We start from the raw sequence: 22,814 nt of genomic DNA, 5'->3' as shown, positions 1-22,814 counted from the left end.
GCTAAATCTATAACTTCCCATCTGGGTGATCTTGACCTCTGAGCTCTACTTTCACATCATTCTTTTTGGTATAAAGCTGTACCTCATCATGCACAGGATGCCAGATTCCCAGTGCTTACCCCAGCAGATCTCTGTCTACCCCTTTACCTTTACAGCTTAGAACTCCTCACTGTTATACATGCTCACTCAGTTGGAACAATTATAACCTGACCTAGTGTGGCATGTCCAGTACAGAATCTTAGAATTCTTCTATCATAATCATCTATACATTATACGCCTAGTTGCCCAGTCCAAATTATTGCTTCTCTGTAACTTCCATCTCCAGTTTCCTAATTTTTTTAAAGATTTATTCATTTATTCATTCATTTATTTATTCATTCATACATTCATTCATTTATACAAGCACAGGGTACAGTCAGAAGCGCGGGAGGGCGAGAAGATTCACCAGAGCCAGAGCTGGGAACAGAAGAGGCAGAATGATGAAATACACTGCTGAGTGGAGCAGTGGGTGCAGCAGGAGAGGTCTGTGCGCCATGTGGGACCCTTACCGGCGGCCAGGGATCAAACCGGCGCTGCAGAGGCTGTGGGCAGCTTCGCAGCCCAGCATTCAACCACTGCACCACCAGGGGAGGCCCGCCAGTTTCCTAATTTTTAAAACCATTTGTCCACATCATCTATGTAATGCATTCAATGATTTTGAGGCTATTAAAAGGTAGTTTTGTTTATTTTCCCCTTCAGAATTTACTTAGATTATTCTGAAAGAAAAAATTTAGCTGGTTTATTCCTGTATTGTATAATTCCTTTCAACCACACTGCTACCAAATAATTATCCTAAAAATATTTTCTCCCTGCTTGAAGCATTGGCTCCACATTGTCTTCAGTTTTAAATTCATTAGACCGTTAGATTCCATGTTGATGGCTTTCCATTATGCAGCTCTTATGTAATCTTCCCTTTCCCCACCATCATTGCCATCTTATCCCATAATGTACCCACATTGATTACCTTGAGATTCTTTTAATGGGCTAATGTACTGTCCACCTTTTTTATGGAAAGCTCTTTCTACCACTTAGGCCCACCATCACTCTTCTTTTTTTAAGATTTATTTATGCATACAAGAACTGGTGTACAGGCCAGAGGTGTAGGGGGTGAGAGGATTCATCAGAGACAGAGTGGGGAACACAACAGGCAGATTTACTGAAATATACTGCTGAGGGGAACAGCGGGCAAGATAGGAGAGGTCTGCTGTGCCATGTTGGTAGCTCCCTGGCCAGGGATTGAACTTGAGCTCAGAGGCTGTGGATAGCTTCGTAGTGCTGTGCCTAACCCCTTGTGCCACCAGGGAGGCCCCAGGTCCACCATCACTCTTGATTGCATGTCCTTGGTTGCTTGGGCAGCTCCCACTCACCCTTCTGGACTCACCTCTACTGTGTCCACTTCCTGCTCACTTCCCTGCTAACTTACTAGGCTGAACTGGCATCTTCTTAACACTCACCCAACACACCACATCTTCCACCACCTCTGATTCACATGTCTAGTCCCCCCTCACAATATAAAACTGTAAATGTAAATATATCTTTAAGGAACTGTTCCCCCATGATGTTGTTGACTGTGGATTGATGATTTACGCATCTCTCCAGGGCCCACCACAGGACTGGTTTATAAGTATCCAGTAAGTATTTGGGGGCATTTATGGATGAACAAGAGGTCGATTAACCTATTTACCTTCAAGTGCAATGTGGAAATGGGAATGTTATTACTCAGAGTCTCTCATTTTTTTCAGGAATCACAACTGTGCTCACGATGACCACTATTAACACCCACCTCCGGGAGACACTCCCGAAAATTCCCTATGTGAAGGCCATTGATATGTACCTGATGGGGTGCTTTGTCTTTGTTTTCATGGCCCTTCTGGAATATGCTTTGGTCAACTACATCTTCTTTGGGAGGGGACCCCAACGCCAAAAGAAAGCAGCTGAGAAGGCTGCGAGTGTCAACAATGAGAAGATGCGCCTGGATGTCAACAAGGTAAATTCAGAAGCCTTGCAGTCCTTGCTTCTTAAACTCATAGAAGAATGCGAGCAATATAGGCTAACAATCTTGTTTAACAGATGAGGAAACCAAGGCCCCGGGAAGGAAACAGATCATTTCTCCAAATCCTACAGATAATTAGCATCGGAGGCACATGTAGTGCCCAAACTAACAACAGAACATCAGAGTGCCCATTTCATTAACAGGGTTGGCCAAACCATAGTCATCTAGAACCCCCTCCTTGCCTTCCTCATATATCAGTATGATGTATACTATCATTTACTTTAAATTTTAATTTACATTTACAATTAATTGAAATGTTAAAAAGCTAATTTCCTTTACATTTATTCACTCCTTTTAAAATTGAATTTCATATCACTTAAAGCTATACCCCATCCTGGAAAATAATCTTAAATAGAAATAACTAAAGAAAAACCATTCTAATTAATGCTAGACAAAGGTCTTGGATCTGAGGTCTATATTCTCTTTGATTTTAAAAGGAGATAGACACATACAGAGATGTATCAAAGGCCCACCAGCTACAAACTGAGAATTTTTCCTGGAAGAAATCAGAAAGATCAAAGAGAAGTAGAGGGGAAAAGAAGGGCATTCTATTTAGGTGACAGAATAGTACTTAAACCTTGCATGTGTACCTCTTAAAATTATGGAAGCTTTTGACTCTCCAGGGGCACACAGGACCAGTCCCACACAACCAGTTCTTTAAGTTCTTCAAGTTCTTGTTCTTTAAGACAAGATTTCTCAACCAGGTGCCTACCAAATTACAGGGAAAACATTAAATAATAATGAGCCCTGGGCCCTTCCCCAGAAATTCAGGCTGAGAGATTCTGAGGTTTACCAGGGGCATCATACTTTTTTAATTTCTCCAAAGGTTATTCTAATTTGCAGCCACAATTTAGAATATCCACCTTGAGACTTTTGACAAGGGTCCCAGAGACAAGGGTCCCACTTCTCTTTACTCCCCAAATGTGCCTTCTCCTGGTTTTCATTATAGAACTTTCTGAGTAAAACAGAATATTTGCATATGATTTTCTCATAGTTCATATCCAGACCTTTCATAATACACAAAGAATACAAGATCTTTTAAATATCTCTAGTGTTTGTAAAGTTGATTAACCATCACAATAATTATTTCATTGACATTTTAGTGTTTCTAACTTTGACCAAATTCCAATGATAGCATATCATAAATATTTTCTACCATTGAATTTTATTGGGAGCAAACCCCAGGAAAGCTTCTGATTTGCTAAACTTTCCCACATGTCCATAGGACTGGTACTTGATTCTGGACCATTCTCTAATCCAAGGCTCTAATCTCTAGTCTCCAATCCATTCCCAGGAGAAAATGTTTGTAATCTGCCAGTTTTAAATATGCCCTTGAAAATCTATGAACCCAGGTCTCGGATATCGTGTTCTATTTTCAATGCTTAATTTGTTTTCACCTCTTGAAATCTGTCAATAGCATTTTGACTCTCTGAGTTTACCAACTGAGAGGATGCTTTTTAAACCCATTTTATGATTTTCCTGATATGGTATCCTTAGTAAAAAAGAGAAAATAAGCAATACACACACACACACACACACATAAATAAACCCTCTTGTAGGATGCCCTTTGAAACGTGTCCAAATCAGTTGACTGATGCAAAGCTGACTTAATAAGATAATATTCTGATCCCTTTTCACTTTCATCTACTCTGTGTTTTTCATACTAATTTACAATTAAATGATAAATTTAAGGCCCAGCAAGTTGTGGCTTTATAGCAAACTGAACCTAAAGAGCTTCAGATTATTTGAAAGTCACTGTATTGAGATGGTGGTGAAGAATGGTTCACTATGCAGTCGCCCCATGGCTGTGAAGGTTGGAGCCACAATTCCCAGCACAGAATACAAGAGAACAGAAAAGATGCCTCGAGTTCTTCTAGTGCAGGGGCTCTCAAAACACAGGCAGTTTTGCCCCTCAGAGGATCTCTGGCAATGTCTAGATGTTTGTGGTTGTCAAAACCAGAAGAAGGGAATTGCTAAAGATGTCTAGTGGGCAGAGGGCAGGGACGCTGCTGAAGATCCAATGGTGCATTGATCAGCCTCTCCATAACAAAGAATTATCCAGCCCCAAGTGCCAGAATTGGTGAAGCTAAAAAACTCCGCTCTGGGGCCTCCACGGTGGCGTAGGGGTTAAGTCTCAGCACTACCATCGTGGCAGCCTGAGTTCAGTGGCCTGAGCTTGATCCCTGGCCAGGGAACTGACCCACTTGACACAGCAGACCTCCCCTGTCTCACCCACTGTTCCCCTCAGCAGTGTGTTTCAGTAAATTCACCTGTTCTGCTCCCCACTCTGTCTCTGGTGAATCCTCTCACCCCCCAATCCTGCACACTTCTGGCCTGCACCCCAGTTCTTCTATGCAAAAACAAATAAATAAAATGCTTAAAAAAAAAAACCTCTTACCCAGTTCCCTGTTTTCAACAATGATAAACTGAGGCCTACTCTTAAATTCTTTAAGCAAGTATTTCTTCTGCTTTCTTTGGCTAGCATGCATGACAACAAGAAAGCAGGAATTAGAATTTAGTATGTTTCTGAACAGTTATTTTGGAGTGAGTCAGTTTCAACATTACCTTCCACTTAATGGTTGTGTGGACATAGCCACAAAAAATCACCCTCCCTGGCCCTTCTGTTTCCTCATCTAAAAAATGAGCTGGTTTCCTCTCTCCTAAAGTTATTGTGACTATTATTTGTGAGATGTGTGGAAAGGATAACACAGTCTCCAGGGCAGGTATGTAAGTGGTAAATATTAATAAAGTATCACACTATTATTGATAGGCATTATTACCCTTTAAAATACAGTCTTCACATCTGTCAATGATGCTTGCTTCTGTATTTTATGTGCTTCACCACTTAGGATGCAATCCCATTCCTAAAGCAAGTATTACCCACAGAGAAATGTTTCAAGGCAGAAATTGTAAAGTCCAAATGATTTTTCCACTGGTCTCTGCTGTAAAATCTATAGTAAACCAACTACTTTAAACTTGATAAACTATTGCTCAGACCAAAATACTTGCAGTCATCTGGATTAGATTAAAACTAAAAGGTAACCCTGTAACATCCTGGTTGCCCACAGTTTCCTTTTGAAGCCGGCATGGAAGGTTAAAGGAGATATGATTGCAATGGTTTTCTTTTGTATTAGTATCATGAATAATGCACTCTCTTTTTTTATCAAAAGTGTCCCTTCTTTTCAACTATGATTCTAAAGTTGTTTTTTTTTTTTTCTTTCAAAGATCAGGCCTGTATAATCAACCAAGCATTGTTGGCAGCTCAAAGAAAATTAGTCACTAGGAGAGGAATTGACTTTTTTACCTTCCTGTGATAATTTCCTGAGACAGAAGCAGTCTGTCAGGTCGACTATAGTGATTTTTATACTGTGCTCTGTCCTGAGGTCAGGAAGAGAGAAAATGGGCAGCATGGTCTGGGAGGAGGGTGAGCTCAGTGCTGTGTCCCTGCCTTATTTACAAATTTCCAATCTCTTATCTCTATTCATTTTCCATGCATTTAATTTAACCATAGTAACTGCAATTCTTAAAACAATCTTATCCTACCATTTAGCTGAATCAAAACCTACGACTCTTAAAAACAGTAAAATATCCAAGATTGTAAAGTAAAACTGACAAAATTTCAGAGATGATCTAACTTCATTTTCGTATCTGATATATGTGCTAGCAGGTGAAAGTATAAGATAAAAATTTTTAAATCATTCCTCATTAGTCCATATTTTCAGTTCAGTTGATTTCACCTGAAAAACCACCCACTTATCTACAAAGGAGAGGCTATGTTATCAGTTGTCTTCATGTGATAACTTGTAAATAAAATTAAATCTTGAAAAATAATCCGCAAACAAATAAGATATCTATTGAATACTTTTTCCCAAATGTCTTCTAAGTAGTTCCAAACTATATGATCATTATCCTAGCATGAAGAGATTCCTTCCTATCATCTCTTGCATTCTTCTATTTGTGTGTATGTGTGTCCTCATAGAATCTGCTCTTGAGTAATTTCACCCAGTTTTCTTGCTCAAGCTGTCAGGTTTTCAACTCTCCATTTATCTTTTAAGTTGTGTCTCCTTGTTCATTTTTCTGCCAGTAACTAAGTATATACATGTTTGAGAATTTAGTTACTCTTGTCTTTTCACCACCTTGATCTGGCATATCTGAAATGTTTCCAATGTCCTTAATATGTTCAGAGTCCCCAAACCACCATTTCTCCAAGTAAAGCTGCACCAAAAAGATCTGGGGGCACCCTTTAATCTGCTTTCAAGGATATGCAAGTATCGGTGTTGTCTCTATTCTTTGTGCTGAATTTTCTGTTATGCAAAGCCACTAAGAACTTGAGTCTACTTATTTCTAGTTCTTGGAATTAGATTTTTTAATGATATATTAAGAAGATAAAAGTAATTAGAAATCCTGTTCTCTATTAGCATCAGTCCTACTAAAGGCAAATAGCATTTATCTATATCCATTTAACTTTAACCACCAATCCTAATCTAGTGGCATCTGTCGACTTAATTAGCACATTCTCTACTTTGTCTTCCAGATTTTTTATAAAGATATTAAACAAAATGGGACCCAATATCGATCCTTGTGGGACCCTACTGGAAACCTCTCCCCAACTAGACGGACTACCAATTACGATTTCTCTCTGTATACGGTTAGATAGCCAGCTTTTAATCCATTTTCTTGTATTTCTGTTGGAACCATTTTGTTTAGCTGTTCCCTTGAAAAGATTGTATGGCGTCTTTACTGATAACCAATAGATTTGTATCATGAGAGTCTTGGGAATAAGTCCAATGTTTTCATAAGGCTCTCCTCGTGAGGTTTTCCTGGGTTTGTTTTTTAATATAGCTTTGACAAACCTAAATGTCAGTGTTCCATTCAGTCATTGTTCTGCAAGAGAAAGAAACCAAACAGATCATACTTTGCGATTCCTTTTCATTTGCATTGACAGGATAGTGTGTCATTATATGCTCTGGCTTTTCTTAGTTTTCCTGTTTGTTTCTTTCAGTTAACGGAGTAAGTGGAAAGTTCTTCTGTTTGTTGGCTCAAAACTCAGAAACCTGCATTTGCTGGCTTAGATTATTTGTGTCAAAGAAGATTATGTTTGCATCAAGTCCTTGTTTATTGTTATTTATTTTACAGATAAGTGTTGTTTTGACAGATCCAGCACAATAATAATGATAAGTAAGCGGCAATAATTGAGACTATTCCCTATGGAAACTCTTGACTTAAATGAATTCCAAACAAAGGCTATTTTTGACTAACACTTGTGAATCTGAATCTTCGTGTGTATGAAATTCCTAACTGGCAAGTTGTTACACATATTGCCCTTCAAATTGGAGAGGGAGAGGAGGAAATGGAAGATAAGGATGATAATTGTCACTGATCTATTTTATCATCCATTACTTGTGCAACTCCAGATTTTTTTTTCTTAATTTGTATTTCTTGGGAAGGCAATAAATAGTATTCAACACTTGTGACTCTTTCCTATGAGGACTTGATGCTTAAGTATTATTCTCTTTCTTATTTTTTTGGTACAGATCTCAAATTCCTTGATAACTAATTTCTAATACTGTTGAAGTGGGGGACAGATGTGATAAACCTATCAAATTGCTACTTTGTTTTGGTATTTTAGGTTTCTTTTTAACTTCTTGTGTTATACAGTGAACATGGTCTGATAAGTGGTTTTAGGTGGATTCCAGGAAGATATATTTGAGACTTTCTTAATCACTATTTTAGTCCTAATCCTCTAATGTCTGCTCTCTCAGACAATCTCATTTATATGGTTCCTGCTGTTTTTGTTTTTAACTTTACTCCATTTGTTGAAATTGAAGTAGACTGATTTGGCTATGCAAGATTCTGGGTGGAATGCTAATCATTTAGAAGAAGAGATATTTGATAGTTGGAGTCTGGGTTAATGATGAATATGATTGAAGAATGTTGTATTTTTTTTAAATCAAAGTCTAAGTATACTATATGATTGGTATAATGACTAAGCATTGTTCCAGGAAAATTCTGAGATCATGGGGATATTTTAAAGAACATGTGTTTCTTTGGTCCATTAAACTTTCAGTTAATGTCTTGAGTCAATGACAGTCTCTGATGGCATGACCTGAGCTCACATTTGTCAGGAACTCTATTTCATAAAACATGCTGTGAAAGAGAATGCTCACTGGTTTCTATTGAAATATAAATCTTTAATGTCTTCTGTTTTGGTAGGTTTTTTTGGGGGGATTGGGTATGTCTCTATTCTATTCTCTTAATTCTCTTGTACGTTCAAATTTAGAGTGTGAAGTAAGGGCTGGTATTCAGCAGTTCGGATAATGAGCATTGATCAAGCCTTTATTTTATTTTATCTTTTAAAGATTTATTTATGCATATAAGAGCTGGTATACAGGCCAGAGATATGGGGGTTGAGAGGATTCACCAGAGACAGAGTGGAAAACAGAACAGGCAGACTGACTGAAATACACTGCTGAGGGGAGCAGCAGGCGAGTCAGGAGAGGTCTTCTGCTCTATGTGGTTGCTCCCTGGCCAGCTGGGGATGGAACTCGTGCTGCAGAGGCTGTGACTTGCTTCACAGTGCGGTGCTTAACCCCTTGCGCCACCAGGGAGGCCCAAGCCTTTCCTTTATTAAGCACCAGAATATGTGATAAAGCTCAGAGACTCTGGGGGAGATGCTGGCTTTAGAATTAGATTGACCTGGACACTCAGGCCTGGTCTTTTATGAGCTGGGTAGCATTATACGTGTTTAACCTTCCCATCCTTCAGGTTCCTCAGCTGAAAACTGAAACACTAATTTTGTTTAATGGAGCCTATGAGAGAATTAAATGAGATAATTATGTTAAGAACTTTATATAGTGCCAGGCAAAGAGCACTTAAGAAATCATTGCTATTATTTTGGAGATGGTACCAGGGAGTGTGTATCTTTTTGTTTTTCTTTTTTGAATTTTAGCTCTAGTATTATTTTTCTAATTATAATCCAATTCATGATCATTTTTTAAAAACTGGGCAAAAGACAATAAAATTCACCTATACCCCCAGGCTCCAACATAATCATTGATAACACTGCTTTCATTCACACTCAGTGACCTATTTTTATATAAATAATAATTAGGCTCTACTATTATGAACATTACTATTTTCCACTTAGCTTATATTTTTACATATGTTTGTAATATATAATGACTGTATAATTACAAGGCATCTTACTGAATGCATTAAATCTACCACCACTTATGAAATATGCACCGTTAAATATTTACCTTGTATTTAAGTGGATTTCCATTATGAACAATTTTAAAAAGGAATCCCATTGTAGACACGTTTGCACACCATTGATTCCTGATAGTTCTCTTAAAATGAATTTCTGGGTCAAAAGGATGTCCCTTTAAAATGGTGACATATTGCAACTGGTTCCTAGCAAGTTCTGCTGTTGGTTACACACCTACTAACATGTATGAGAGTGTGGCAATACACACACACACACACACTCAAACACATACACATGTACACATGTGTACATGTGATCTCACGAATATCACCCAGCCCTTAAAATGATGAAGAAACAGAAAAATAATGTTTAACTGTGCCCAATTGTGAAACGTGTTAGAGGCATGGAGTCAGGAAAATCCGAACATCCCAGTGCAGTTTCTCTCCTTTCCATGCCAGACTCAGGGAGACTAAAATAGCCATAGAAAAATGATATAAAACAACCCCCAGTTCATACTGAGCCTGGGCAGCATGCAAGCAGAGACAATATCCGGACAAGTGAAATTCAGAGAATTTTCCGCCGCTATCTTGAGCAAATTGGGATAACCCAATAGCCAGATCTTTATCAAGATGGACCATCTGAACAAAGAAATTGTGTGGCAACAATGAAGGGAAACTACCAGTGGGGGTTGGGGAGGACTCAGCTTGCAAAGAACAGACAGTGACTCCCTTATTGGGGAAAAAAAAAAAAAAACAATTAACTTTAGGATAAGAATAAATTTAAAAAATCTATTATAAAAATTTGTTTCTCTCACCAAAATTTTCAGAGTATGCAACAAATGATCAAGTATGAGATGGTAAATAAGAGGTGATTTAAAAGGCAAAAATGAAAGCAAAGCAATCTTCATAGGACCACTTGAATCTAAAACAGTAGAAGAGAAAATCAGTGTGGCAAAAAAATGCAAGGCAGTAACACAAAGTTCAAGCTACAGAAAATCATATAAAGGAAAAAGGGAGAAATGGCTGAAGAGATCAATAGCTGAAAACCAGTTAGAGAACTGTTATAAATATATGGAACAGGGACAATGCACTTAGCATACAGAGGTGTGTTAGTGAAGTATAGAATAGCAAAACTATTCGTATCTGATGTCAATAACTTATACTACTTATAATAAATACTGTTTGAGTACCTACTCTGCACCTAGACACTTTACATATATAATATCTGGAATCCTTATTGTAGTGACTGGAATTCTTATTGCAGTAATTATAATTTTATAGATGATTAGTTGAGTTCCAGTGAGCATAATTAATTTGCTTGAGGTTAGACAGCTAGGAAATAGTTGAACGAAAACTATGACTAGAGGCTACTCTGTTAGCTGCATTGCTGTGCATTATATATTTATATATACCTGTAATGAAATGAATCAGTAAGCCAAAAGGATATACTGGTTTTCAAGATCAAAATGATACAGTCTCATCACCACTTTACTATATCCTTCTGAAATTACTTCCAGTCAAAAAAACTGAATGATCTACAAGAAAAAGAAGATTGGCCTCCATCCACTCCACAGCTTTATTAAATTTTATAAGACAATGAAAAAAAGTTATCGGTTTATGAGGGGGAGAATATACAACCTGAGAATATTATTGATATGGAACAAAAAAGAAAGACTTAATCCCCAAGGCGCAAAGTCTTAGGGAACATTGCAGTAATGAGTCCTTATTTTTTAAATAATAGCCTAGCTGAACAATCTAGCCCAAAAAGGTATAAACTAATAACTTTAGAATAAGGAAAGCCTGTAGGCATGCTAGCATTTAGAACTAACAAAAGCATTCAAAAAGAACATTCTTACCATTTAAGTCAAACAACTCTAGAAATTAAGGATATAGAATAAAACATAATTGATATATTTTTAAACTAGATAATGAAGATATGTTAAAAAATCAAGACAATAATCTAATAATGTAAATCAAAATTATAAATGGTTCAGATAAAGGAGGGAGAAAGTGTTTTCTAATTTATAGCAAGAAATCAATATTTCCTCTTATTTTTACAGTTCATGAATCAATAACTTGAATAGTAAGGATATATTTAAAATTAACATAGGTAATTATGACAGGGTTTCTCAAAGCATCTACTGTAGAATCTCCTGGATTCTTGCTTACAAATCGATACCATTGAGATGTAATAAACCACAGTCATCCATGGGAAAATGGAGGAATCTGCATTTCTTTAAACACTTATTTATGCACACAAGAACTGGGGTACAGGCCAGAGGTGTGGGGGTTGAGAGGATACACCAGATACAGACTGGGAAACAGAACAGGCAGACTGACTGAAATACACTGCTAAGGGTTGTAGCGGGGAGACACGAGAGGTGTGCTGCGCCATGTTGGGTAGCTCCCTGGCCAGCTGGGATTGAACTCACGTGCTACAGTGGCTGCTGATAGCCTCACAGTGCTATGCTTGTGCCACCAGGAAGCCCCAGAAATCTGCATTTTTAATCTCACTGATCTTTGTATTACATACAAAAGCAGGAAAACCTGAGGGCCACTGCAGTAAATGAATCCAACACTGACAACACATCTTCTAAAAACCTTACATAAAAGAAGAAGTAAAGTAATATGCAGGTAATGTAGCTAAGGCTAGATATCAGAAAGAAGAGTAGGAACAAGTTAAAAGCGAAAGAAGAGCAGAAAGGAGGATGATAGAATTAAGACCAAGCTTGTCTTATCTATTACAACTGGAGTAGACTCATCTGTCAAAAGAATAAGATTCTCAGATTTAATCAAGCAACCAAACCCAACAAAATGCTATTTATTAGATTCTTTTAAAGTTAAGATCTTGGAAAGTAAAAGCAAAAAATGAGGCAAATAAAAATCTGAAGAATATTAAGATAAAGTATTAAGACATATTTTATAATGGTAACCCAAAACATGTACTCATTGATTATTAATTAATGTATACTTTATATCATTCAAAGTGAAATATCATCTAAATAGTGTAATAGGAAATTAAAAGGGAAAAAATGACAGAAATGTTACCTAAGTAGTGCATTTAATAAAGTTTATTATTTATATGAGCTCATTTGTTATAACTCATGCATCAAAGGCAATAAAAATTAAATTGAGGTACATTTAGAAAATAATAGCAATTTACAGAACTACATAATCCTAAGGAATGGAGTTAGACTAGTTAATAGTGGAGAAGTTATTGCTTCAAATACATTTCTTGGTTGTCATTTTTTTTTAAGATTTTTTTTTATTTATTTATACAAGTACTGGGTACAGTCAGAAGCGCAGGAGGGTGAGAGAATTCACCAGAGCCAGAGCAGGGAACAGAACAGGCAGAATGACGAAATACACTGCTGAAGGAAGCAGCAGGCATGGCAGGAGAGGTCTGCGCGCCATGTGGGATCCTCACTGGTGGCCGGGGATCTAACCGGTGCTGCAGAGGCTGCAGGCAGCTTCACAGCCCAGCGCTCAACCGCTGCACCACCAGGGGAGGCCCAATTTTCTTGGTAGTAATTTTTTACATGAATTAAATGTATAATTCTCAAAGTTACAGAAAAAAGAGCAACAAAACTCTTTAGCAGAAGAAAATAATCAAAAGCAATTATGAGTTAAATTAGAAAATCATAAGTCAGATTAAATTCTTCAAAGAAGTTAAGTTAAAATAGGGAAATAATTGATCAAAGAAAAGCTGTTGAAGAAGGAAAAGGGAGCCAAAATTCTACACCAAAGTAGAATTTTTTAAAGCATATTTATGATATAGAAAGCTTAATTTAAAAGAAAATTATACGAACACCTTAGAAAATGTGAATGAAATACATGACAGCTTTGGAAAATATAAATTAGCACGACTGACCATAGGAGAGGGAGAAAACAAAAACAGCCCAATTACCTGAGATAAAACAAAGAAAGGTGACAGAAAAAACTAATGCCTACTTCAAAAGAGCAGCTGGTCCAAAAGGTTTCAACAATAAATCCTGTCAAACATTAAATAGCAGATAGTTCCCGTGGTATTTAAACTATTGCAGGTCCTAGCCAAAAGAAGAAAAACCTTCCAAATGATTTAGAAAGTAGCATAAACATCCATAAGGTGCCAAAACCATGTCTAAAATTTAAAAGTAAGTGAAGAAAACTTCACTAATGCGTATCACGGGTAAAATCGCTGAAGAAAGTTATCTAGCTGAATCCAGAGATAAGCAAAAGGTAACATCACCACATCATGTCTTGTCAAAATGAAAGAATATCATTTGCCATGTTATTTTTTTTAAGATTTATTTATTTATTTATACAAGCACTGGGTACAGTCACAAGAGCGGGAGGGTGAGAAAATTCATCAGAGCGGGGAGCAGAACAGACAGACTGACGGAATACACTGATGAGGGGAGCAGTGGGCGCAGCAGTAGAGGTCTGCGTGCCATGTGGGACCCTCGCCAGTGGCCGGGGATCGAACTAGCGCTGCAGAGGCTGCGGGCAGCTTCGCAGCCCAGTACTCAACTGCAGCGCCACCGAGGAGGCCCCACATTTGCCATATTAATAAATTAAAAAGGTGAAAAGGTTTCAATCCTGTCAGGAGATACTAAAAAGATAATAAAAATTCAGCATACATTCTGGTTATAAACTCACAATTGCTTTGGAAACAAGGCAACAATGAATATTTCCTTGCTATAGGTTTCTCTACCCCTTTTTCACCAAAAGCTCCATCTCTTGCCTCATAGGATGGAGCAGTTAGGGCAGGAACAATAAAAGGGTGGTCACCATCCTTACTATTATTTAACTTTTACAAACTGATTAGCCAGTAAAATTGCATAAGAATAAATAAGGAATATTTAACAAAAATTATGCTTTTAATCAAGCAAAGATCAAGAGAATAAACTGGGGAAAACTCTTAAAAACAATAAGTTAGGAATATTTACTATGTGAAAAGCTTCTATAAGACACTAAAGAGTAATGATAAGGGAGAAAAGAGCCGTTTACCATTAATATAATATTTAAAAATAGGAAACTTTGCTTTTTTTAAAGAAGCAACATGTTAGAGGAATCCGTTTTTTTTTTTTTTCTAAACTACTCATGGATGACCAATGGACTTTATTTTGGGTTTTTGTTTCTTTGGTCTTTTGTTTTAGAAATTTGACATATTTCTTCTAAAGTTTATGGTAAAGGAAAATGATGTATGTATGAAGAACCAGGAAAATGAAAAATAATGAGAAAAACAGTAGTGCTACTAGAAATTTGAGAGAACCCAGAGAATCATAGTGATTATTGCAGAATAGCATTGAACCAGTCTTCTCTAGACAGAACAGAAATTGACTTATAGACATAACAAAAAAATTAAGTTTTAGCCAAAGTATCATTTCATGTCATTAGAAACATGTGAATTAATTAACAAACAGCAATGAACAACTGGATGGCCATTGGGAATATTTATTTATTTATTTTAAAGATTTATTTATTTATGCATAGAAGAACTGGGGTATAGACCAGAGGTGTGTTCACCAGAGATGGAATGGGGAACAGAACAGGCAGACTGACTGAAGTACACTGCTGAGGGGAGCAGCGGGTGAGACAGGAGAGGTCTGCTGTGCCATGCAGGTAGCTCCCTGGGTCAGGGATTGAACTCCTGCTGCAGTGGCTGTGGTTTGCTTCATAGGTTGCATCTTAACCCCTTGCACCACCAGGGAGGCCTTGCCATTGGGAGTATTTAAATGTATTTCCATGTGTATATCCCAGGCCTTCCTCCAGACTCATTTCTAGAAGTCAAATATACAAATATTTTAAAAAGAAGAGTAAGTATGTAAAAGGCAAAAAATCATGCACAAAATGCTTGAAAAATGTGGATTAGGTAAACCAAAACAGAAAATACAGAATCTAGGAAATAATGATAAAATGTTTGCCCTTATAAAATTGTTTAATTTCTCTGTCTTCTTGTTTTTGTCATTCTGATCAAACTTTTCTTTCCACAATGAACATTTTTGTCTTTGTTCTAAATATATTCTTAAAGCACATAGTTATTTTCATGATCATTAAATATAAGAAAGGAAAAGCCATTTTTGATGAAGGAAAAAAAAATTCCACTATTTTGTAATCATTTTTATATATTTATCACTCCAAAAATGCTTCTATATAAATAGATAATTTTTTCCCTTCAGCATTATTATTGATTGCTCTTCACAAATTGTAATGGCTGTATTATTTTAAATTTATCTTATATTTAACTTGTATCTCTCAGATTTCTTAAACAATTGAACATCTTTTCACACATTTATGTGCTATTTACATTGACTTTCCTATGAATGTTCTATTCTGATTCTTACTTGTTTTTCTTTGTTTTGGTTTTAAGTCTTCTAAGAAAGATATTAAGCATTTACCATATGTGTTTTATATGTACATACATCATATTTATATACTTCTTGTTTATATGTTATATATGTTCGTTGTAAATATTTTCCCTGTGCTCTCATTCATGCCATAACAAGTTTTCAGTTTTTATATTTATTTAAACTTCAGTAAATTCTGGATTTTCTGGAATGGATAAAAATTCCTCTTGAAACTCTAGGTTAAGCATACAGTTTTCTAACTTTTCTTGAGAATTTTTATTTATATTATTATTTGTTGCTTCATGTTTTATATTTACTCCATCATAAATAATATATTATTGTCAGTGCAAGACAATGTTCAACTTGATGTTTTTCCAGGGGTAGAACCAATAGCATAAACATTTTTAAAAATTTCTTTTCCTACTAGTTACATTTGCAGAGTAGGTGGGATACTAGGGACTCTTTTTCACTTTATATCTTTCTGCAGTGTTTGAATTGTTACCATGAGTATTTATTACCTTTAAATTTTTAAGAATGTGCTTGTGTGTGCCTGTGGGTGTGCGTGTGTGTGTGTACACATTCTCACCTGATTTGGAAGTTTGAACCTATGATCTTTATATATTCTCTCTCACTCGTGTCTCACAAACTCACACTCACTCACAAGCACATACACACACCATGTCTACCACACCCATATGCAAATAAACCACCAACATCAGTTCTACTTTTCCCAGTTCTTCATTTATCACTTAACTAGAATAATCCAAGATAATAACATCTAAATAATCATGCTAATTTCTAAAAATTATTGTTTATATTGTATTCTAACAATTATTGTTATCAGAAAGAGAAAATGAAGGAAGGAAAGAAAGAAAGGAGGGAGGGAGAGAAGGAGGGAAGAAGAGAGGATGAAAGGACAAGGGTCTCGGCGGGTCAGTCCCTGCTCTGCCCTGAGAGCATTCAAGCCCATGCTGACTAGCTTTCTTGTCCATGTTGCCACCAGAGATTCACGATTCCAGGGACAATTGAACAGAGACCCCTGATTTTTTTTCCCCCCAACTCTAGATACACCTACAGCAATACCACTCCAGCCCTTCTGCACTAAAAATTCCTAAGGCAGGGGCAGGGGGCTTTAATTCCCTAAGTCAGTGTACGAGACTAAAATGCAGGAGACTCAGGATTCCAGTGTCAAAACTGTTATTTAATGAACTGTACTGGTAATGTTATGGGACAACCCCGATATAAAAACGTGTTGCCTGGCTGTGGGTCCTCACCCCTGTGCTTAAAAGGGACTTATTAATACTCCACTACAGGCACACACAAAAAGGTTAATAAAAGGTTTATTTACAAGGGAAAGGGAATTAAGGAAATGTACAACTCAGGGAGAAAATAGGGAAATAAAGTCTTTAATGCGTCCTACCTGATCAGCCAACCTGGAAACCCAAAGGCACTCTCAGAGCTGGCCGAATGCTGCAAGCTGGCGGAGAGCCAAAATGGGGGAATCCCCTCCAAAGACCACGTGTCTGGCCTTTATACCAAACCTGGCTGCTTAACCCCACCCTCAGGTCCCAGCCACCTTCCCTGTCGTGGTGATGGGATTTGGAGTTCCCAGTGTCTTTTGGCTTTGGTCTGGAGTGAGGGTGGAGTCCACAAAGTCTGTATGGAATTAGCTTTAGGACATCCCTTTCCCCCTAACAATTACATAAGACAAGTCAACTTATTTTGCAAAATAGGGATGTGGTCACCAGGATCGTAGTCCCCTTAAGGATCATATACTTCGAGAATGTTTACTGAATGTTCCGACCTGAAATTCACTAGTCCCATAGTCTCCTTTCAGTTAACCCTACTATCATTTATTTCTGCTACAAGATTTGCTACTGAATTTAAAATGTATAAAGTATATATCATAGTGTCACTTAAAAACTATTTGAACACATTTACTTTTGGAAAAAAACATGAAATTGTCTATGGAGAGAAATGATATGCAATAATTTCCTATGTTAGGAACAACTTAAAGTACTTTGGTCCCATCTCCTATCCCAAAAATGGCGCATCTGAAAAGGTAGACTGTTTACCTTGGGTAAATTATAGTATTTAGCTAGGTAGTTAAATATAGAGTGTATAGTAAGTACCAAGTAGACAGGTCCCATAGATCATATGGTGTCCTGGTGTATTTATACTTTCCAGGTGTGCCTCCTATGGTGCCTCATTTAAGTATATCAAAAATCATCAGAATCTTAGAGGGTAGATAGACTGCCCAGTCCTACATGAGTAATTGGAACAGACACCTAGGAAGCACCTAGGAAAAAATCCAGGAGCAAAGTCACCTGAGCCTCCTTGCGATGTTATTTTCCATCAAAAGGTCAATTTTCACAACTCTTCTGATTCAGTGAACCTGGTCGTCTCCTGTCCTGCCAAGAGGCAAAGACTTATTAACAGTTAGTTGCTTTTTTTTTCTTCCTAGATTGAGAATTACAACCCAAAAAATTAATTTTGAAATATATTCATTCTGTTAGGCTACCCAGTTCACCACTCAATAATTAATGAACAGCACTTAATAAATATCTGTAATACTTTGTAGTTTTTCAGACTAGCTAGTAATACTTTGTCTCTTTAGGTATTTGATTTATTCTAGAATTTCAAATACAACAGCACTGATACCATGTTGTTAATTCAATATCAGAAATCAAACCCACTTTTCATTCACATAGTCTTTAAGAAAAAGCACACAATAGTTTTCAAATTCAAGGCCAAAATTTACCTTTGGAAATTCCTGACATTAGTGTGACACTTATTTATACTATAAACACTTATGTCCTTTTCTCCTTTGTATATACCTGTCAATAAATTGATGTTGTATTTTGCAGTTGATGAAATCTCAGATCCTAAGAAATGGGGTAGCTGTTCTAGTATCAGCAATATAATTATTACTGAAGAAACTCTGGAAAGATTATGTTTGTTGGAAAAAGAAAGAAAAAAATCTTTTCCATAAGTAGCTTTGGGAATCAAGTTCTGGTATTAAATTTTTACTAACCAACTTTCTATTAATATTAAATTATTTTGTAAAGAGGAAAAAAAAATACAGTACCTCTAACAAGCCTTGCAATCCTAAAGAATTTTTTATGGCCTCTGCTGAGAAGAGGTTTGCAGGATTGCTTGGTGCTTGCTAAATTTTGGTAAAGGGCGTCTAGGGAGACATAACAACAATGGACCCCAACACAGTTTGAAATCTCTCTCAGCCATAAATGATCTTTCTCTGCCTCTCCACACTACTGCTAGCTTAAGCTGCGAGAATTTGCTGGAAGCTAGACTGATTTCAAGGGTCCCAGAGTAGGTTTCCTTTTCTGAGGTCCAGGGTACCTGGGGACAACCCCCAGGGGGCCAAGCATTTCTGAGTCCTGGACTGCAAGCCTCTGAGTCTTACAGCTTCACTTTGCCCTCTTCATAGCCCCCACAGGAGAACATGAAACAAGAGTTGGCAGGAACATTCCATATGTGGGCATCATTCAACAAATACTTATCAAACTATTGCTCCTGGAGAAGAGTGTGATGGTTAAAAGCACAGACAGGCCGAGCTTAATCCTGCCCCACCCACTTAATTTGGAATTAGAGTCAGCCCTGTGTTCAAGATCCAAGATTCTCCCTGACTAGCTATGTAAGCATGGGAAGACTTTCTGGGCCTCATTTGTGAAGTGGGCTTATAGTTCCACCCTCAAAAGATGGTTTTGGGGACTGCGTGAGAAAGGACATGGAGAATGCCTGGCTGGCAATAAGAGTTACATAAGTGATAACTGAAGTCAGTGTCTCTCAGGAAAGGACCCTCAGGGCACAACTTGACTCTTCCTGTTTCTGAGATCCGTTCTTAAATCCGGAAGCATCGTCTGTCTCAGTCTGATGGGTGGGTCCACTGCCCCATAAGTCAGCTAACAAACACAAGAAAATCTCAGCAACTGGCACTCAGCACCCAGGACCATGCAGACCTCCATGTTTCAGGGAAGGAGATGTTTCCTTCAGATGCATGTTCAAAAAGGTCCTCACTGAGCACAGGACACATCCCTTCACAGCAAAATCCAGCTGTTATGCCCGGCCTGGAGGCACATGGCTATGAAGGAACAATAGTATTTTTTTTTTTCTTGGGCCAGTGTCTTTCTTGTTAGTTGACAGCATCATATGTGGGAAAATTAAAGGGTTCCTGGGGATAAGGAATATCTCTAACTTACATAAATGAGACATTTTTCTAAATTTAATAAATTTAGGATACCAAATCATTTGGCAGATTGCTCACCTTTTTTTTTTTTTTGATATATTTTCAATTCTTTTTCTTTTTTTTCTCCTGCCAGCATCCCTCATACCAATTTGGCTGGGGTTTAAAATATAAACATGCTTTAACCCTTGAAAGTACATCAAAAGAGCCCCTCATTTTACAAGTGAAGAAATGAATAGCCAGAGAGGAAGAGTGAATAATCCAAGGACACACAGTACTTAAATAACAAAGACCCCAGTTCCCTGGACTGACTGGCCTGCAGGGCAGCAGTGCCTTTATTCTGGGCCTTCATAATACATCATAATTTGGCCTGCATGTTTCCACAGTCCCTTGCACTTAGAACTTTGGGACTCTTAGAATTGTTAGGAAACCATCCTATCCCTATTCCTAACCACTGTGTAACATTGAGATGGGCCACACCCCCACCTGCACCACTACTAATGTTTGCAGAGCTAACATTTATCAAGAACTTACAAGTTCTGTGCTTGAATGATCTCTTTCCAGCCACTGCCTGCCCCCTAGCAGCAATGTGTAGGGGCTCACCCTCAGGACACAGCATCCACTGATTGACCAACACTCTAAGCAGTATAGATGCCCAACCCCATTCTGGATCCATTGAATCAGAATTTCCCATGGCCCAAGAATATAAATATTGTCAAATTTCCAAAATGATTCTGAAACTCAAGAAAGGTTGAAATTTGCTGATGTGCTGGCTTTGACAATCCTCTGAGACTGTGGAGATGACAAAAACATAGGGCCCAAAAGCAGTAGCATTCAGTCACAGAGATAATAAGTAATCAGTCTGGGATATGAACTCAGGTCATTTTTATTTTCTTTGAGAGTTTTCAGGATCAGATAGCATCCTGCTGATACGTAGAATTATTCAGCAAAGCATCAGATTGACCACTGGATTTGATATTCTTTCCTGTCTTCTTAAATTCTTCGTTTTCTTCATCCCCTCACTCAATCTGCAGCTCGTGTTTGTGAAGTTTAGCCTCTTTCTCTGATTTCATCTGCAGATCTCAGGGCCATCGGGTATTGGAAAGGAGAGAGAGATGTTTGACAAGTCAGGGACAGATGACTGATTGTCCCCTTCAGCACAGTGGGGAGTCCATGGCTAGGGCATTTGGTAAATATTCACTGAGGTGATTCACCATATAATTGGCTAAGCACACAGAAATCATCAGACCACAGCTGTCTGTGGGCTCCCTAGCTGGAGTAGATTTTATGGCTCAGTCTTCAGCTCAGTGTCCCCCCTGAGGGTTTGGCAGGTACTTTGATGGTGATTAATTCAGCATCCTGAAGGGGCACATGAAAAGCATGAACTCCTCCACCATTTTCCATCTGGAGGATGAAGAGTCCTTTTATCAAGCTTAGAGAGCTACCCTAGGCTTTTGGAAAATTCCAATTTGTAAAAAATAAGAACAAATTCCAGCAGTCATTGACTTTTATAACTTCAGGGCATCCAAGGGATCATGTAAACCAGTGGTTGCCAACCTTAATGTACATTAGGGTGAGTCTACATTTTAAAAAAGTATTTTTTTATGGAGGTATTTCTGGTTTACATTATTTGTATTTTAGGGAAGTGTAGGAGGATTCCTCCACCCCTTTCTGGTGTTGCCATACTGCACCCACCACCCAAGCACCTGTAGCTCACCACCACAGTTCCTCCCAACACCCCATTTTGTTCTTTCCCCTTTCTCTCTTCCTGCTCTGGATGCTGCAGTTCTATAGTCAGCTTTCAAGGGTTGGTTTGTTTGTTTGTTTGTTTGTTTGTTTGTTTGTTTGTTTGTTTGTTTGTTTTGTTCGACCCTCCCTTCCGCTGGGGAACAAACCAGCGCTGCAGAGGTTGCAGACAGCCTCACAGCCCAGCGCTCAACCGCTGCACCACCAGGGGAGGCCCAAGGGTTAGTTTTTAAGTTTGACTTTATCTGACCCTTTCTTTGGTTTCTCTGTATTCCACAGATAAAAGACACCATCGATATTTGTCTTTCTCCTTCTGATTTCTTTTGCTTAGCATAATCTCTCCCACTTCAACCATGTTTTCACAAATTGCAAGAGTTTGTCTTTTTTGTAGCTGAATAGTGTTCCATTGTGTATATATACCACATCTTCTCTAACCTCTGAGTGTGCATTTCTAACAAATTCTCTGTGAGGCCAAAGCTGCTGATCTGTGGGCCCCACTGAAGAGAGCCCAAGCCCAGGGAACACAGCTGGAGAAGGGAGGCCTTCAATCTGTATATTTTTGTCTACTGTGTCTTCCCTGGTAAATCCCTATGATGGCCTTCCTCTTACTTCCCCCAACCCTCCCTTCTCTTAGCTGAGCTATTTAAGATGGCGAGTTACACCTTGAGTGCCAACCCTGAGCCACCAGTGCTTGTACCTACTCTGCGATTCTGTAGTAATGCGGGGAGCAGCACCTCCCACAGGATTAGGAAGTAAACCTCATCTCAAGAAAGTCTCATTTTAATATGCAGGCACTGAAACCCAGAAATGTCAGTGGTTTGTTTAGGGTCTATAAGTTAGTTAGTAGTAGAGGTGGGGAAAAAGAAAGCTGAAATGTAAAACTGTATTTTTCTGAGTTACATACTTTCATACCAGGCTGCATATGATGCTGTTTTAAAATCTCTTTCCTCAGTTCTATAATTGACAGAACCAATCAATGCAATTTGAATTTAAGAAGCCAGACATTCAACCTCTGTAAAGTTCTGTGACTCTGGGGAAGAGAATTACTCTGGGCTGTCATTTTGATACCTATGAGATAAGGTAGCCCAAGTTCATTCTGTTGTAGAGGGCCATGAGATAAAAGATAGGAAGACCATTTGTGAAACCTAAGTGATTTAAATAAGTGAGGGAATTTTTATGAAAATTGCTATAGGAGAACATCAAGCTTTTCTCACAAGATTTTGGAAAAGATCATGGA

General features: G+C 37.9%; 1 protein-coding gene across 2 annotated transcripts in view; it reads left to right on the top strand.

The window, feature by feature from the left end:
- The window catches only part of GABRB2 (gamma-aminobutyric acid type A receptor subunit beta2), a gene marked incomplete at both ends in the record, with an annotated part of 238,879 nt that overhangs the window by 201,492 nt on the left and 14,573 nt on the right, over window positions 1-22,814 (top strand). The window contains 2 exons of one of the 2 annotated variants that reach the window (XM_084242951.1): window positions 1,782-2,026; window positions 6,627-6,740. In XM_084242951.1, the coding sequence (XP_084099077.1) occupies window positions 1,782-2,026; window positions 6,627-6,740 (359 nt within the window). The remainder of the gene's footprint in view (window positions 1-1,781; window positions 2,027-6,626; window positions 6,741-22,814) is intronic. The other variant, XM_084242952.1, reaches the window with a different exon arrangement.

The sequence above is a fragment of the Talpa europaea genome (assembly GCF_964194135.1).
Source record: "Talpa europaea genome assembly, chromosome: 9".
NCBI classification, from domain to species: domain Eukaryota; kingdom Metazoa; phylum Chordata; class Mammalia; order Eulipotyphla; family Talpidae; genus Talpa; species Talpa europaea.
The sequence above is the reverse complement of the archived record's forward strand: the minus strand, read 5'-3'. Positions and strand labels throughout refer to the sequence as shown.